Source organism: Solea solea, chromosome 1 (genome assembly GCF_958295425.1).
Source record: "Solea solea chromosome 1, fSolSol10.1, whole genome shotgun sequence".
Taxonomy (NCBI): Eukaryota; Metazoa; Chordata; class Actinopteri; order Pleuronectiformes; family Soleidae; genus Solea; species Solea solea.
The window spans coordinates 21,038,014-21,055,422 of record NC_081134.1 but is presented as its reverse complement, the minus strand read 5'-3'; the positions used below and the strand labels follow the sequence as shown (position 1 = coordinate 21,055,422).

At 38.3% G+C, this 17,409-nt stretch overlaps 3 protein-coding genes across 4 annotated transcripts in view; 2 read left to right on the top strand and 1 right to left on the bottom strand.

Annotated features, from left to right (window-relative positions):
- Window positions 1-2,054, bottom strand: part of LOC131461115 (phospholipid phosphatase-related protein type 4-like) — a 30,206-nt gene extending 28,152 nt beyond the window's left edge. The window contains exon 1 of the mRNA XM_058632132.1: window positions 2,006-2,054. Within this exon, the coding sequence (XP_058488115.1) occupies window positions 2,006-2,023 (18 nt within the window). The 5' untranslated portion in view covers window positions 2,024-2,054. The remainder of the gene's footprint in view (window positions 1-2,005) is intronic.
- A 732-nt stretch (window positions 2,055-2,786) lies between these two features.
- tyw3 (tRNA-yW synthesizing protein 3 homolog (S. cerevisiae)) lies at window positions 2,787-5,748 on the top strand. Its single transcript, XM_058636945.1, has 6 exons — window positions 2,787-3,149; window positions 3,846-3,926; window positions 4,023-4,121; window positions 4,752-4,823; window positions 4,970-5,103; window positions 5,193-5,748. Exons 1-6 carry the CDS (start codon window positions 2,979-2,981, stop codon window positions 5,443-5,445), a joined length of 810 nt encoding a protein of 269 aa, XP_058492928.1. The 5' UTR covers window positions 2,787-2,978; the 3' UTR covers window positions 5,446-5,748.
- A 1,695-nt stretch (window positions 5,749-7,443) lies between these two features.
- On the top strand, window positions 7,444-17,409 carry palmda (palmdelphin a). Of its 2 annotated transcripts, XM_058644073.1 has the most exons (10): window positions 7,444-7,554; window positions 12,078-12,128; window positions 12,459-12,539; window positions 12,695-12,816; window positions 12,976-13,090; window positions 13,180-13,204; window positions 13,302-13,391; window positions 13,981-14,141; window positions 14,713-15,706; window positions 17,264-17,409. In XM_058644073.1, exons 2-10 carry the CDS (start codon window positions 12,084-12,086, stop codon window positions 17,284-17,286), a joined length of 1,656 nt encoding a protein of 551 aa, XP_058500056.1. In that variant the 5' UTR covers window positions 7,444-7,554; window positions 12,078-12,083; the 3' UTR covers window positions 17,287-17,409. The 2 variants fall into 2 exon arrangements, with proteins under 2 accessions (XP_058500056.1, XP_058500048.1); XM_058644065.1 differs by lacking the exon at window positions 17,264-17,409 and having other exon boundaries at window positions 14,713-16,618.

Genomic DNA, 17,409 nt, shown 5'->3' with positions numbered 1-17,409 from the left:
TGCGTGCGTGCGGGTGCGTGCGTGCGTGTGTGTGTGTGTGTGTGTTCATAGGCTGCAAGGACAAGTTTTGATTTACACCTATCTTTGCGAGGACATGTTGACCTTGTGAGGACATTTTGTCTGGTCCTCAAAACTTTAGAGGCTAAATCCAACTCTAAATCCTAAAATCCAGGTTAAGACCTGGTTTGAGAGTTGGAATTTGGGTTCTAAATGGGTTTAGTTTAAGCCAGCATTCCCCAAGTGAAGGCTGCAGCCCCCTAGTGGGCAGTGAAAGTAAATTAGATATAAATACATGTTCAGTTTTGTAATTCGTATTTTTTTAATTGCTGTAAATGATGATGATGTAAAATAGATGAGGAAAAAATCACCAGAGACACCGTGATACAATATTATCACAATATTTATCTCACAATGCAATATTATCACGCTATTTAACTCACAATACGATATTATCATGATATTTACCTCACAATGCGATATCATCATGATATTGTGATATGCGAAGTATTTGCTAAATCATATTCTGTCAACAATTTTGGTGGAGAATGAGAGTGAGCACTTAGCACCACCTAGTGGACTGAAACAGCAATTGTTTTTGGGCTTTTTATGTCAATCCACAAAAAATTAATTAGTTAAAAAATGTAATGCTAAAAAAATGACTGTTGTAAAGTTAAGGGTAATTTACTGTATCTACAACCTAAAAAGGTGATTAACTATTTAAGGTCTTGTGGTATTTTACTGTTGCCGATTTATGTTGGGTTTTTTTTAACTGTGAATCTAAGAATATGGTGTGTGTGTGTGTGTACAGTATATGGGACACACAGGCAGCAAACACAGTGCCATGTCACAGCCTCAGGCCTCTGACTACAATCTGCTGCTGTCATACACACACACACACACTGAAACCAGACATTTCTGTTCACAAAAGCCTAAATACTTGACACAATCAACAAAAACTTGACGACAACGTCCTCATAGTCCATTTTATCCATATGCAGGGGCACGTCAAGACAATTTGAGGGCACCACCCTCCCAGTTCAGAGTCTCCTGTTGTATCGCCTTGTCTTATGTTTGTTATAAATATGAAACATAAATATTAGTTCACAAAACTGTGTGTGTGTGTGTGTGTGTGTGTGGGCTAAATATATTCATAAAATATGCATAAATTCCCTCTGGCAACAAAGTGACATCTTTACACCAGTTAATGTTCCATAAAAACACACAAGTAGACTGAATTTCGGGCCGCTTTGTATTATCGTAATTTCTATATGTTGGCAACAAGGTCACAGATATATATATATATATATACTGTATATTCACTATAAATATTTATATAATTAATGATTACGTATGAGCCTTTATCACACTGATTATTACAATATATAGAGCGCAAACAGTAGTTACAGTTACAGTAGGTGGATAAAAGTTACTTTTTATTCATTGTATTAAGTATAAACCATGATGTGGGACTGTTTTTAAACTCAAATTTTAATTATTTTACAGCTCTAATTTTATTATATTTACTATTTATTATTAGTTAATTTAAATCTTACCAGGAATAAAAACTGAAGTTAAAAAAAAACATTTGGCTGAACACGTTATTGTTTACTGCAGCTTTCCCAAAAATTCTTATAAATAAAAATGTTTAAATCGTACTTTCACTTTTTATAATAGTTTAACTGCACTTTTTTTCGTCCTGCTTGTTTTTATTTGTTTTTAAATCAAACATTTACTGTTTATACTGTATTTTAATTCCAGTTTTTAAAGTAATGTTGAAATTCTAATGTCTTTGTCATGTACAGTATATTCACTGTGAATTGTATATACTGTAATTGGTACTATATACTGTATATAAACTTGCGTTGTCTATTCAAACACAGCAAACCGAATACAATATATAATATAATAATTATATGTCAATTTATTAAAATTGTACATATATCCTACAATAATGAAGAAGCTGTAGGTGCCTAATAGACATAAATGGTAGAAGAGTGGGGCTGACCTGAGGTCTGATCTTCATAGTGTCTTCATGGTAGATAATTCCTGCTCGTCTTCTGTCTCACAGCATTGTGATCAGAACTCAGCTGTTTTTCCTGCTCCCTTTTCTCTCGTCACTAATATATTCTGGGCCAGAAAACCATGCCAGACCAATGGGGGATAATGCTCCGTCTTTCCTAATCCTCTCTCCTCCTCCTCCTCCTCCTCCTCCTCCATTCTTTTCTGGATTCTTTTTTCTGGATAGTGGATTCTGGATTTTGCTACAAAATGTTCTAAATGTGTTGTTTGTAGATCAAAAACAAAAAAGTAAAAAGTACCAGTCATTACTTTGGACACGATACCAGTCACAAGTTTGGTCACATAAAGGTGTCCCCAAACTTTTAGTTGATACACACAAAGGTGTCCACAGACTTCTGATTGATACATACAAATGTGTCCCCAAATATTTGATTGGTTTTATGTTTTAATATGTAGCCTACTGTATAAATCTGAATCTTGAATCTTGAATATATGTCATGTGTTTTTATTCCAATGTTTTAATTAAAAAATCCAATATATGTATATTTTCATTTATTTATCTGTTCATTTATTCATCTTGAGGAACATATTCTGTTATTATATAGCGGTTTTACATGTTTATGTACATACAAAATAGCTAGCTAGCTAAATAGATCGATGACTAGCTAGCAATCAAGCTAGCAATCGTCCATTTTTTTAAAAAAATAAAAAAGTGTCGTCTCCCTTCCAGCAGGTGGCAGTGTGAGTTGCTGACTCACACCTCAGTTGCCATTTTCCTCACAGAAGAAGAAAGAGCAGGTAGTTAGCAAGTTAGCTCAGTACAGTGTCCACAGTTGTAAAAATGATTAATTAAAAGCGTATTTGACTATTTTAGGACACGTGAATAAAAATCTCGTGGAGACTGGATACGTGTCGTGGGGACTGGATAAAGTCGTGGATACTGAGAAAACACCGCGGTTATGGATCACCAGAGGTTCAGTCAGTGCAAACAGCAGAGTCTGAACAAAGTGGACCTGAGTAAAAAAGGCAGCGTAGACGAGGACATCGAGGCAGTGGTTTCTCTGATCAATAACCGTGATCAGTTCTTCACCACCAGCTCCTGCTCCGGGAGAATCATCGTCATCGACGGGGTAATAAAAAACACACAAACAACCACACGGTGCTTTGTTAGCGCAGCGTAGAAGCTAAACGACAAGCTAACACCAGCTATTGACATAAATGTATTCATATTCAAATTAGATATGATACTATATTTAAACGTGACGACAAGGAAAAGGCAGCATTATAAAAACGATTAAGACATTTTTTCATGTTGGTTTTTTTTATTTATATATAATTAATTTGAGTTCTATATGTCTCCTACTCCTGACACAAATAGTTTGTGCGTGTAATTATAATTGTGTAATAAAAAATAAGTAAATGTTATAAACATAAAATAGAATCTAATTAAAATGACTTAGACAGTGCCAGGCAATCTATCTTTTTATTCAATGGAAATATTGGGCTTGGAGCACATTGTGATTTTTATTCCTATAAATTTCTGTTACATAAGGTGGATACAGTTTTAATTAACGCTCTTAAAGAGAGACTGACACTTTTAGTCACCCTAACCCAACAGAAGATTGTTATGTTTATATTTGCATTTATAACTTTTCTTATCAATCACATTAATACAAGAAATATAGGTTTCCAAGCTCTCAGTGAAGCTTTTATTACATGCTTGGTGTCACACTCTCTATTCTGGTTATAACGTATTTACACTTTAAATTAAATATTACCACGTCATTTTGTAACACCTGTTACCCACCCTGTCTTTCCTCCTTCAGGCCCCAGAGGGCAGCGATGTGCAGAAGCAGAATTGTGCTTGGTTATATGTCTCACACAAGAAGTGCACATCATACGACCTGGTGAGCTGTGATGGACATGTGTACACTTCTGATAATCCACACATACACTGATGGCATTGACAACCTAATGTTATTATGACTGTGTTTGTTCTCCAGGTTTCTGCTCTGGACAAGTCCAGTAGAGACGCTGTGCTCAAGTTTGAGCCCTTCATTCTCCATGTTCAGTGCAGGAGGTTAGAAGATGCTCAGCTCATGGTGAGAAGTTACTGTGTCTAAGAACATGTTTTCAACTCTGCCTGTTAGACTGCTTTTTTTTAGGCAAAAAAACTGTTCAACAAGTTCATTTACTACCTTCTCTCGCAAACCAAAGCCCATAGAGAAAATCAGTGTTTTTAGCTCTTGGGGACACAGTGGCTGCTGTTCTACGGTTGCCTCCGTTGGTAAGTTTGTTTCACCGAGGTAAATAAGAATGAAGGATTTCAAACTCTAAAGTCACAAAATAGCACATTTGAACTCACTGATGGAGGCAGCAGTGGATCATCAACTCCTGTGTGCGTGCAGATTTTCTCTATGGACTTTGGTGTGGGAGAGTGAGTGGTTTACAAAATTACACAAACTATGGTTTCCAGTCAGAAAAAAGGTTGACTGATGGTGAGAAAAAGAGGCAAATGTATTCTAACACATTCACACGTAGTGTTTAATCTTAAACTTTATTATTAAAAAACAAAATGCACCCACACTGTATAACATGTAAATTCTTAAAATCAGCTTTTCCCCCTTGATAATAAATTATTATCACTGATATAAACTTTACATGGGACATTATTTCAAATTTATTACATAAATTAAACTCTAAATTACCCTGGCCTCTACCCTGTCTTCCAGCACTCGGTGTCCATCAACTCTGGCTTCAGGAATTCTGGTCTCACTGTCAGCAAGGCGGGAAAGATCATCGCGGTTTGTTTGTGTTCAGCCCTTTCATGTCCAAATATCCTGAACTTTACCTTTCATACATTGTTTCGTCATCGTTTCTTTTTTTGCCTTTGCTGTTGTGGGTGTAAATAACATCCTGCAACTGCTGCTGCTGTGTTTTGTCCCTCCAGGCCGTCCGTAGCACACATGGCCTGGAGGTTCCTCTGACCCGTGAGGGAAAGCTCCTGGTTGGACGTGACTATGTCCATTTCCTGACGCAGGTAGCCAATCAGAAGATGGAGGAGAACCTCAGACGGATCCACAGGTCGGTTTGTCTTTAGCTGCTACATAAATGAAAGCCTGTTTTTGGTTCTGAGAAGACATAACTCAACTTTGACTTGTTTATGTGTCCAGGTTCCACGAGAACCTGCAGTCGGCTTTGATCTCAGATGAACTACAGGAAGTCCTCCCAGCGCCTCCCAGTTCCCAGGAAGCACGGCGTCCACCTGAAGGACAGGAGGCAGAGACGGAAGAAAAGCAGCAGAACAAAACAAGCGTGTACCAACGCAGGAGGAGGAGAGAACATCATCAGACTGACTGTGGCCACGGTGACGGTACTGGTAGCGTTCAAGAAGAGCCGGATGTCTGTCTGGATCTGTTAACATAAAATGGTGGTGCCGCACAACATGTGTTATCATCTTTACAAGTACTTTATTATTGCCTATTATTATTTATGACAAAGTTCCAGTCCTTAAAGTTGCATAATGAGTCCACTGACTGTTTTAAATACCATTTCTGTATCAAAGCTGCTACAAGAAGAAATATATTTTTATATCTCATTTCTTTTATTATTTTACATATTAAATGATCCTTACTCTTTTTTTTTTATTGACGCTAAATACAATAAATAATGAAAATAATCTCAAATGTGAAGTTAATGTTATTAAATGGCAGAGTTGGACAAACTGCAGTTGTTTCCCGGCCTTTCTATTGGTTCAGCCTTCTAGAATGTTCAGTCTAAAGGAGATACAGTGAAGTTACCGTAATTTCCTATAATTCCGACTATAAGCCGCTACTTTTTTCACTTGCTTTGGACCCTGCGGCTTATACAACGGTGCGGCATATCTATGGATTTTTACAGCTAACGGTCACCAGGGGCGCACTATCAAGGAAGCGCAAGAGCGAGACAGACATTTCGCGCCAGGTAACGAGAGCAAAACAAAACAAGTAAGCGCAAATGCAGTACGAGAGACAGAAGCCACTTGACATCAGTGTGAATCGTGCTTTTAAAGTGGCACTACGAGTTCAGTGGGAGGCATGGATGACTAGCGGCGAGAAATCATTCACCAAAACTGGTCGCATACGAAGAGCAACTTTTGCTCAAGTCTGCCAGTGGATCCTGACAGAATGGAGAAGTGTGAAAACATCCACGGTCACCAACGGGTTTCGAAAAGCTGGACTGCTGCGTGATGATGATGACGAAGAGGACGGCGCAACTGCTGTGTTGGAACTTTTCGGAAAAGATGCTGGTTATTTTGTTAAGCAGCCGTGTTTCTGCACCTTTACTGCCGTGTTACAGGCAAGCACTTTTAAAAACAAATTAAATTTAGCCATTTGACGTTATTGCCTCGTCAAGCACTGTAAGCTTTGTTTTTTGTTATACTGCACTACTACGGTACTATGACTGCAGGACGTGCGCTGGGAGCCACCGTTGTATTATTTGTGCACTGCTTTGCGTTCCCAAACAGTCATCTCTGTCCCGACAATCCCCTCCGTGGTAGCAGGAACCCTTATATACGGTAATTAAACATTAAAACACCTGCGGCTTATAGTCGGGTGTGGCTTATAGTTTATTAATTACAGTATATTTATAGTTACTTTTCTTGTTTTTGAAGACTTGTTCTTGACATAGTCAAAGGGAATTTACCTACAGTTCATAGCATGTTGTCCCAAAAGATTTAACTATTTTTCATAACATAAAATAAAAAGCATGTATAGTGTTAGGTTTTACAGTTCAGCATCTCGTTCAGCCAGAATTGTAGCCTCCACAAAATTTTTTAGCAAATGTCTTTAATATTATTCAGGGTTATTGTTTTGATGCTTTTTCCACAGAGCTAAGCTAAAAAGTACTGTTTTACTGAGGTTGTATACAACAACAACATTAGACATTAGCTGTTCAGGTGGCTCATGTCTAAATAATGCCTTCTATTTGTATGTTTGTTAAGTTATCTTTCGTCCCCATCGTCCAGTTAAAACCAGTTCAATAAAGTTTTCGTGCTAGCTAGTCCCGCTGCTATTGGCTGACGGGGCAACGGCGAACTGCCAATCAACAAGTCAGGCGACACCCTGACAGCCCCGCCCACCTGCTCCTGCATCCGGGTGGTCTCGTGTCCGCGAGACGCGCTTTACTGTGCTCGAACACAGCTGTGACATCACTGTGGGAAATAAGATTTTTCTGGGCTTTTTATGGCCTTTAGGAAAGTTTTACAAATGTGAAACTCCATCTTTTAAAAATATAGAATATAAAGATCTATACATGCCTATGTCCATGTCTGGAGGTGCCCGTGAACAGTTTTATAGGCGTCTCTTTTACTATTGTGGTCAATGGGAAAATAGCTTTTTGGGCCGCATGAGTATTTTTTGTTGCAGTACCACGAGTGGCCACCATGACAGAATTGTCTTCAAGGCAGAGGGGGCGGTGCTCTATCCAGTTCTTATAATACATCCATGGGAGCTTCACAGCAGAGAGGAAGGTGAAGAACGTTATAACATTCAGGTATGATGACTACGCTTTTAAAACTAATTATATTAATTTTTTTTGTGTTGTTCTTGGCTCTAACTGTTATTAACCTTTGGTAAAAAAAAAAAAAGTACATGTCTCTAATTTTTAACTCACAATCTCCACTCCGATGATTAACTTAAGTTTTTCAACGTGCAGCCATTTTGTTTATTAACTTTATTAACAGTCTTAAAGGTGTATTACGGTGTATTTACATTGAGTATCTTATTACAGCTCAGCAAATATGTAAACTTGGGAAAGATATAGTAGTGATTAGTGTTGTAGTTTGTTTGTGTTCTACATTCACAGTTTGTTTTAAAAAATAATAATAATAAAGCAGTCAAAATAGAGCAGTTAACCTAAAAGAAAGATAAATAGAAGTCACACAGGAGGAGATTCTGTAATCTGGTTAAGATTCAGTTTCTCCTGCTGCTGCTGCTTCAGTTACACTTTCAGTTACACTGCTGCCTCCTACAAGCTAACACTCACATTTAACTCAAAATCTGCTTTTCATTCAGATTTTTACCACTTATAATATATGTACCGCTCAAATTAAGGTTATTGGCAGTTGAATATGAATAGTACAAGTGCCAATAACCTTGATCAACTATGGCCTTATTCAGACTGCCAGGTTTAGAATAAATCAAAATTTTTCTTGATAGTTGTTGGTTTCCCTTTGAAAACTTGGACCAAAAAAGAGGGGAAAGGCATAATATCTGCTTGTTTTTTTGTGTGTGTTTTCCCAAACCTGAAATGCATATAAAATCAGATTTCCTCTGAAAAATCAGAAAGCTTTAGCTGCAAGGGTTGAACAATTTGGGCAGAAATGTATTTTGTCTTTTCCTGTGTACAGTATATTTTGTGTATATTATGTATATTATGTGTTTGCACAACATCTAATGTATATGTTGTGTTTACTGGACTTTATGCATCACAACCCTACAATCCTGCACTGAATATCGAGTTAAATGAATGTGGTTTTAACCCATTTAGCTTCATATCATATTTGGGATCGCAGGTGATTTTCTGTGGCGACTCCTAAAGGGAGAAGCTGAAAAAGGAAGCTATAGGTTTATATCAGAGAGTTCATGTCCGTGCATTCAATGATTAATATAAACTTCAAGTGAGGCAGTGAGCACATGGTCATACTGATCAGCCGGCATTGTTGAGTGTAGCTGGCAGACAGATGGTTTACACAGATTAACTACCTCATGAGCAGATTAGCTCACTTTACTCACTGCTTTACTGGCTGCTTACCTGACCGACTGACTGGCAGTTTCACAGGAAGGAAGAAAAGACTCCTCGTTGCAGGTTTGTTAACTTATTTGTGTCAGTTTAGTGACCGCATGGTCATCTATCTGTGTGACTTGTGTAGGTGAATCGGGTCAAACCCGTCCCTGCCTCGGGCCGACCGGATCCATGTCTTGTTTGAGGGAGTTAGAGCAGAATAATATGTAGGTCCTGTGCTTCAGTGTGGACAGAATGGTTTGTTAGGGTGACGTGGAGCAAAATTAATTCAACGCCGTTTTCTCCTGGTTGACCTTGGCTGGTGACATGTTTGGAAAGATGGACATTATTCAGAGTGTTCAGGGTTTTTTGATATAGTGGTTGTTGTATTTAGTATGCTGATATATCAGGAATGCTTGGGCCGAAACCATATATGTATTTTACGATATTATTTTATATAGGATATAAGATATACATGAGTAAGTCATTTTTTGTGATGTTAGCAACGCATTTTTTAATAATATTACAATATTTTGTTACACTTTATGGTATAGTAAGTCATTTTTTGTCATGTTAACGTGTTTTTTGTAGTGAAATAAACGTAATATATTTTCATCCTCATCATGTCACAGCAGATGTAGATATAAAAGTTCTTCATTCATACTCTTCCACTCTTTTAGTCAGTAGACATTAATCATATTGGTGGATCGACGTGTTTGCTGATATTGGAATTTTGCCACTTGAAATTTAAATCCGAGCCATTAAACAACCCAAAACAAAAGTCAAACCACTTTTAAGTCCATGATATCTGAAGAATATCTGCACTCAATTTTCCAATAGGAAATGTAATTGTGGGTCCCTTTTTCCCCACTCTCTCCTCACACTAAAGTTCTAAAAAAAAAGCAGGTAACACTCGAATTTACAAATCTAGGTTTACCTGCTTTAAAAAACACAGTTAAATATATTCCCACTGCCAGTTTTTCTTGTTTTGTTTTTCAACCCCTGCATCACCCTTGTGTGAATTGTGTCGTGCAAAAAATAAAATCTATACTTAATTAATAAAGTAGAATGCACCTCAGGCCAAATAACTGACTGTTAACTGGAACTGGGACAAATGTTGACCTGGAAATAGAAAAAGTAAAATGTGTATGATCCCTTTATAGGAATAAGCCCGCCCCTTTGACCCCTTTTTACATGAGTGAACCCGCTTTATGGTAACAGTCGTGACCCACATCTATATTAAACACAGCCTCTCTGGCTCCCACCGTTTAAACAGCTGACTCTGCATTTTTAATCTTCAATCATCATACAGTATGTGTCTAAATTAGTTTTTGACTGGACTTTGGTTTGGGAGAGTGAGAAGTTTTAGAAAGTGACAAATGCAGGTTTTCACTCTTTGGTAAAATGGGTGACACTTTTTTTTAATATTACAGTATTTGTACGACCCTTTTTGGTAAAGTAAGTCATTTTTTATAATGTTAGTAATATTTTTTAGATTTTACAATATATTTACAGTTTTTTGTAATGTATATATTTTGTGATGTTAGTAACATGTGTCTTAAAACATGAAAACCTTTTGTAACTCTCTAATGTTTCTTGATTCTGTTATATTATATGTATATATATACATATATACATGTATATATATATATATGTATATATATATATACATGTATATATATATAAACTTTCAGAAAAATTGCACAAACGTGTCCGTAATGTGTCCACATGGATACAAATAAAATAAAAGATTAGACAAATCTAGAAATCATTGCATTAATACTGAATTGTGAATTAAAAGTATTTTGGTCTGGATAATCATGACTTTAAACGTTCGTATTGTCTCATTTCTAAATGCTTTTTCTTTTTAAACTGCTGAAAATAAAACTTAAAACACATAAAACCACAACAAGGCAGTGACATGTTGACAGCTGGACCAGCACTCAGAGGAGCAGAGCAGCTCACTGACCCACTGGATATAAATAAGATCTGACCCTGTAGAATATAAACAGTGTGAACAGGATCTTCTCCTTTTAGCAAGAAGCCCGATACATCAGCTGCTACACGACTACTTTTATGTATGCTGTAAATATGTAGTATTCAATCAAGGCCCACTTGCTGAAATGTATTTCTATGATATCTTAAGAATGTGTTTCTTTATCTTGCAATTAGTCAGGCTTTTGTTCGAGTGTGTAAACCACTCACTCTCCTATGGCAAGTCGTTTTAACATTTAATAGCTAGACTGGATATGTATTACAAGTATCTGTAATTCAATTCTTCCTAGTCAAAAATAATATTTCAGATATCCATAATGATATTCTTCCTAGTTAAAATGAACATTGCGAATATCCACAATTACATTCTTCCTAGGACAAACTCCCATTTCAGATATCTTCAATCCAATTGTAATAGTCATAATTTTCATTTCAGATATCCTAAATTAAAAACTGTTACATATATCCAGAATGTAATTTTGACTATCCAAAATACATTGTGACTAGCAAAAATGTCATTATGGATATCTACAATTAGAATTATGACTAGTAAAAATGTCATTACAGATATTCACAATTCATATTATGACTAGTAAAAATGTCATTATGGATATCTACAATTAAAATTATGACTAATAAAAATGTAATTACAGATATCTGTAATTGAATTCTTCCTAGTCAAAATGAACATTGTAGATATCCACAATTAAGTCTTCCTAGGACAAATGACGTCACGTACCCCAGAATGCAATTCGCCAGAACATTGTCTTCCTTGTCCTAGGAAGAATGTAATTGTGGATATCTACAATGTTCATATGGATAGTCAATTAACCTTTTTTATGTTAAAATGGTGTCCTGTCTACTCGTCAACAGATAGTCACAATACATTTAATTTTGGATATCTGAAATGAAAATTATGACTAGTAACAATTGGATTGAAGATATCTGAAATGGGAGTTTATCCTAGGAAGAATATAATTGTGGATATCTGAAATGACAATTGTGGATAGGAAGAATGTAATTGTGGATATCTTATATGTTCTTTATGATGAGGAAGAATTCAATTACAGATATCTGTAATACATATCCAGTCTAGCTATTAAATGTTAAAATGGCCGCTTATACTTTTTAAGGATTTAAAGATATCTTGAATTGAACTTTGACTAGGAGAAATAAAGATTTAGATATCTCTAAATACAATTTCTACTAGTCAGAATGTTATTGCAGATATCTCTAACTGCCATTTCTTCTAGTCAAAATGTAATTTTGAAACGTGTTTCTTTGTTTCTATATTTCAGAGCAGTATGGACGAGTGTAACCTGCTGAAGGAGAGACTCCAGGCCATCACTGTAATACTCTACTCTCACTCACTCTACTCCACACAATACTACATGTTGCTGTACTCATGCTGCTCTACACCCTACTCTACTTTTTTTCTACACTCTTCTCTGTACTCTTCTACCCCATTTCATCCTTCTTCTTTTATACCGTACTCTACCTGATGCTACTCTTTCCTACTTTAACCCACTCTACTCTAATTATTGTTGTACTGAGAAGTTCACTTGTCATTGAGGAAACGGTAGAGAAAAGGGATTTAGGAAAGTGTTTAGAAAGGATGAATATTGATGAAAGTCTTCTATAAATTCCCTCTTTTAACCAGTTGTCTTTTAATATTTTAGGAGAAGCACCGTATTCAGGAGGACATCAGACAGAAGAAGCTGGAACTGGATAGAGAGAAACTCAAACTGCAGCATCTCAAGGTTCAGCACACGTTTATGTCCAAATACTTATACACACTAACCATCTGGATGAATTGGCATTATCTCTTATTAGCACGAACTGTAGAAGGCCTGTCTTAATCACTTTGTCCGTCTGTCCACACTCTGTGTCCTTCTGACGTTTAAACAATGAACAGAAAAAAGCTATGAGGGAGCAGTGGCTGCTACAGGACTCCACTACCCACAATGCAACATCGCAGCAACAGAGCCTTCTGTCCGACCAGCAGCAGACCAGAGCACTGCAGCTCAACATCCACGGGTAACAAAACATTCAAAATATTAAAAACATCAAACTACATTTGAATTTTTGCCACTGTATGATGCAAAAAAAATTAAAAGTAAGGTAACACCACAATAATTATACAGTTAAATAATCAGATATTGAGTCTAACAAGCGCTGTCTCCTCTGATTTGTTAGGATGGAAAAGGAGGTGGAGCTTCTGGAGCGAGAGGAGTCTATGATTTCCACCAATGAGAGCTTCATCCTCAACAGACTGAAGGCTGTGGAGAAAAGCTCACAGGAAATTATTATGGTATATACAGTATATAGCTATATATATACACAGACACACACAGAGATGTAATGAACTTGAACTCTGACCCTCTTTCTGTTTGTTTCCAGGAAGCAAACGAGAACTTTGTCCCCAGTAAGTCACTGCAGAATTTTCTTACATGTGAACAACATCAATATCAAATCTATGTCAACATAGATGAACATGGATTCTTTTTTTGTCTGTCCTATAGAACCATCGCGGGTTGCCATGGTGATTCCTGATGACCCAGAATCTCCGTCTCCACTTGCCAATAACCACACTGAGCTGACACCGAGAAAAAGTGGGCTAAATTTAGATTTTTATTTTTATTTTATGTACAATTTGATATACAAGCTGTGCATCTGTTCTATAATCATGTGGTTTGCGGTGTTCAATTTGCTGGAAGGATTAGGGCAAACGTTGTTGAGTTAAGTGAGTACTAAAGTGAAAAGGAATTAATATATTTAAACAATAAAGCCGTAACACTTGCTTAGATGTAGTTAAAGTGGATTTCAAAGCATCAAATCTGGGGGAAAATTTAGGTTTTTTTACACCACATTGTCTCACTTTAGTGCTGTTTCTATGAATATTTACACAACTTTTTATTCCGCATGAAAATGGAATCCAATGTAAAGGTCCTAAACTGAGGTTAGAACGTTTTAGCCAGGCCAGTTACACGCAGATTAAAATGACTGTTAGGGTAGGATAACGTTGATGTTGAGGGCTGTGATTATTTGACATCATTTGTGGGTTTCCAGTGGATTCACAGGCAAATTGTATCAAGCAGGTTATTGCGGTTCCTATCGTGGTATTTTACTTTTACAGTTACAGCGTAATCTGGACTAAAATATAATCAAATACGGACTGTCTATCCTCGTCCTCTGTTTCAGTGCTGTTTGCCATGGAGATCAATGTGAATAAAAACCTGCTGACCGGGGAAAACACCGTACTTTCTACTGCGAACGTGCCACCCGAGGACTTGCACCAACACAGCGGGCTCAAAGTTTACGACGACGGCAGGAAGTGCATCTATACTCTGAATCCACAAGAGGTATTAATTATCACAGTTCATGATAATGTAGACAGTGTTACACATCTCTCCATAAAACATTTCCAACAGCTAAATTTTAGATTTTAATTATCGTTTGTTGCTGAAGTTCGGACGAGAATGCAAAAAAAGAAGTCGATTCTTTTGCTTAAACAACTGGATCTTCAGTAGTTTGATGTCAAAAATGTCAAAATGCTGATTACATCTTGCTAGTGTGGAAGTGGAGATGCTGCAAGATCGTTTTGGGCATTCGCAATGTAGACGGGCTGGCAGTATTTTTGTAATAACTCACGGCATACGGCGTATTTGAGCTTAGGTGTTAAAGTATATCGGGCTACAGGTGGATGTGAATTTTTTTGGACACATCCATTTTCATATCACTGAGGAAGCCTTGAAAAGAAATATTTAGTGGTAAGGAAGCTACAGAACATGAACTAGTTTCTTCTGCAACTTAAATTTAAAAACACCAAAACCTGAACACCCAAGACCCTGTCCTATTCTGTATTCTGTTCCCATTGTGTTCACTTAATAATATTACATTATGAATATTTCTCTCTAATCTCTCTAATTATAGGGATCACATGACCCAGAGTGTGTATCTGAGCTGTCAGCCAGAGAAGTGCAACAGTTGCTGCAGAGTGCCACGGCGCATCGCCAATTAAACCACCAACATCCCAACATCAGGGAGGAGCAGTGGAGGAGCACGCGCCACAATAACAAAGACAAAGTGCAGGTGTGTGACCTCAGTGACCACAGGGGGCGCTGTGGTAACCGCGTCCTCCTTCACAACACGACAGCAGAGAAAGACGTCAGCTTCATGGAAAACTGGCAAAACTGGAGGGAAATGCGGGAATACCAAGAAAACCCGCACAGTCGGCAGGACGAGAGACTTAACCACAGCAAGCTGAAGGAACGTCATCGCCTAGGAAACGGCAAGGAGGTGGGGTTTCACCATGGCGACCAGAAAGGTCATGGCTGCAGTTCTTACCAGGTGAGAAACTGTCACAGTGTTCTGGACAATCGGCCTGTTAGCAACAGCAGAATCATCAGGAGCAACAGCACTCATGGAGGCAGAACCAATGGCTGGGCTCCGCCCAGATCACATGACCAGGAAGTAGTGTCCCCCTACCAATCGCAGCTCTGCTACACCCCGGCCAATCACATCCCTCTTAGCGATTACATCAGTGTGGATGAGGAGGAACTTTATTGTAACAATCCGCCCTCTTACCAGTCTGCACTGTACCGTGGCCCCGCCCGCTCCGAGCGAGTGCCCTCCCCCCTCTACGGAGACGACACCCCTTACACCATCCTCAACACCATGGATACCACCGAGCCAATCACCGCCATCTTCATGGGCTTCCAGACGGCGCAGGACGACAGTGGGCGGGGTCAGGAGTTCGAGGGCTCGCTGAAGGCCGAGCTGGTCGTTATCGAGGACAGTGACGACAACGGTGAGGACAACAACAGCGTGGCGGAGGAGAGACACGCCCAACCGAGTGTCGTCGGCTTTTCAACAGGCAGCTCGGCCAATGGGAGTGTAGGATTTGGAGTCAAGCGGACGGCGCCAGGTATCAAACGGACCCAGAAGAAGCATCAACCGTGCTGTTGTGTCTCCTAACTGGACTAACCAATGCATGAGTGACCAACTCTGACTCTGAAACACTAACCACTTTGACGAGTTCATACTGACAGGGACGTGAGACAATGTTTGACCACTTTATTTCACCACGAGACAGCGTTTTACAACAGGAAAATAAAGTTTGTGCCGCTTTGTAAACTGCTCAGTTCCCCTGCACCAAAGCGCATAGAGCATATCATGATTTTAAGCCTCAGCACAGAGTAGTTGTCAATCCACTGCTGCCTCCTTCAGTAAGTTCAAATGTGTTATTTTGTAACTTCGGTCTTTGAAATCCTTCGTTCAGTTTCACCTCAGTGACATAAACGTATTAAACGAGGCCGCAGTAGACCAGCAGCTCCTGTGTCCCTGCAAGCTAAAAACACTAATTTTCTCTATGGACTTTGGTGTGGGGATGTAAGCGGTTTATAAACTTAAGTTTCTACTGAGAAAACACGGTTTTTCAGTGAGAAAAATCAGCACACATATTCATAAGACATTGTAGACTTATTCAGGTGTATGTTTTATTAATTGAGGCTAAAATCTGTTTATTTTTCTCCTCGTGTCCTCCCTCTGACAATCATGTTTTCAGTGCGACCGAGTGTCACACTTTAAAAATACAGCTCATCAACCGGCCTGTGGTCCAGCGTTGTGGCTCCCTCTGCTGGTTACAAGGTGTGGCGAATAATAATGAGCAGCTACTGTATAAAAACTCAAAATGGCAGCAGAACGCAACTTTGTGCTAAGATTAATTTAAAGTGCTTTTGTTCACATGTACATTTACACTGCATTTACGTCACATAGTGGTCAGATGTAGAGACTGCAATATGATTGTTGTATTGACCACTATGTCAGCTGAGTAGATAACAACATAACCATGATGCTAATAAACCTCTGTTTACTTATTAATATTTAAAGTTTGTTAATAATCTGTGCTAGTTTAACCCTCATCGTGTGTGTGTGTGTGTGTGTGTTTGACATTTACATTAATCCTCTGTGATGTGAAGCAGCTCAAATGTCTCCTCGCCGTCACACTGAATATCAGACTGTTCGTTTACATCAACACTGTTGCCGTGTGATTATACACTGCTTGGGTGTGTGTGTGTGTGTGTGCGCGCGCGCGCGCATCAGGTTTACTCACATGACTCGCAGTGTATCATTGGCGCAGACAAACAGCCAATTTTCATTTGTCACATTATTGTTGGAGGACAGAGTCAGTCCACATAACCTCACTCTCCAGTCCGGAGAGCTTCACACTGAACTCACCTGAGTTCAGTGTGAAGCTATTATTTATAATATAATATATTATTTACATGTTTAGCGTTGTCAAACATCTTATCTAGGACCTCTGATGTGAACAAAATATAAATTGTATTGCTTTAATGTGAATCTAACAGGGACTTGTCTATAATCCTTCTAGTTCAATGTCAAAACTATTTTTGACTCGATTTAGAGTTTGAATTTAAAAGGTTTTTAACCCACTAACGTCACTCTAATTTCCTGTTTTCAGTTACAGAGCTTCTTGATCTCTGACGGCCTTCCTCTGCGTCGTCCTGCTCAGCTGCTGCTCATCATCATCGGTCTTCGTCGTATCTTTCCCTCCCTGAGATCCACGTTTAAACACTGACTGCAATAACAAGTTTAGGATTCAAATGA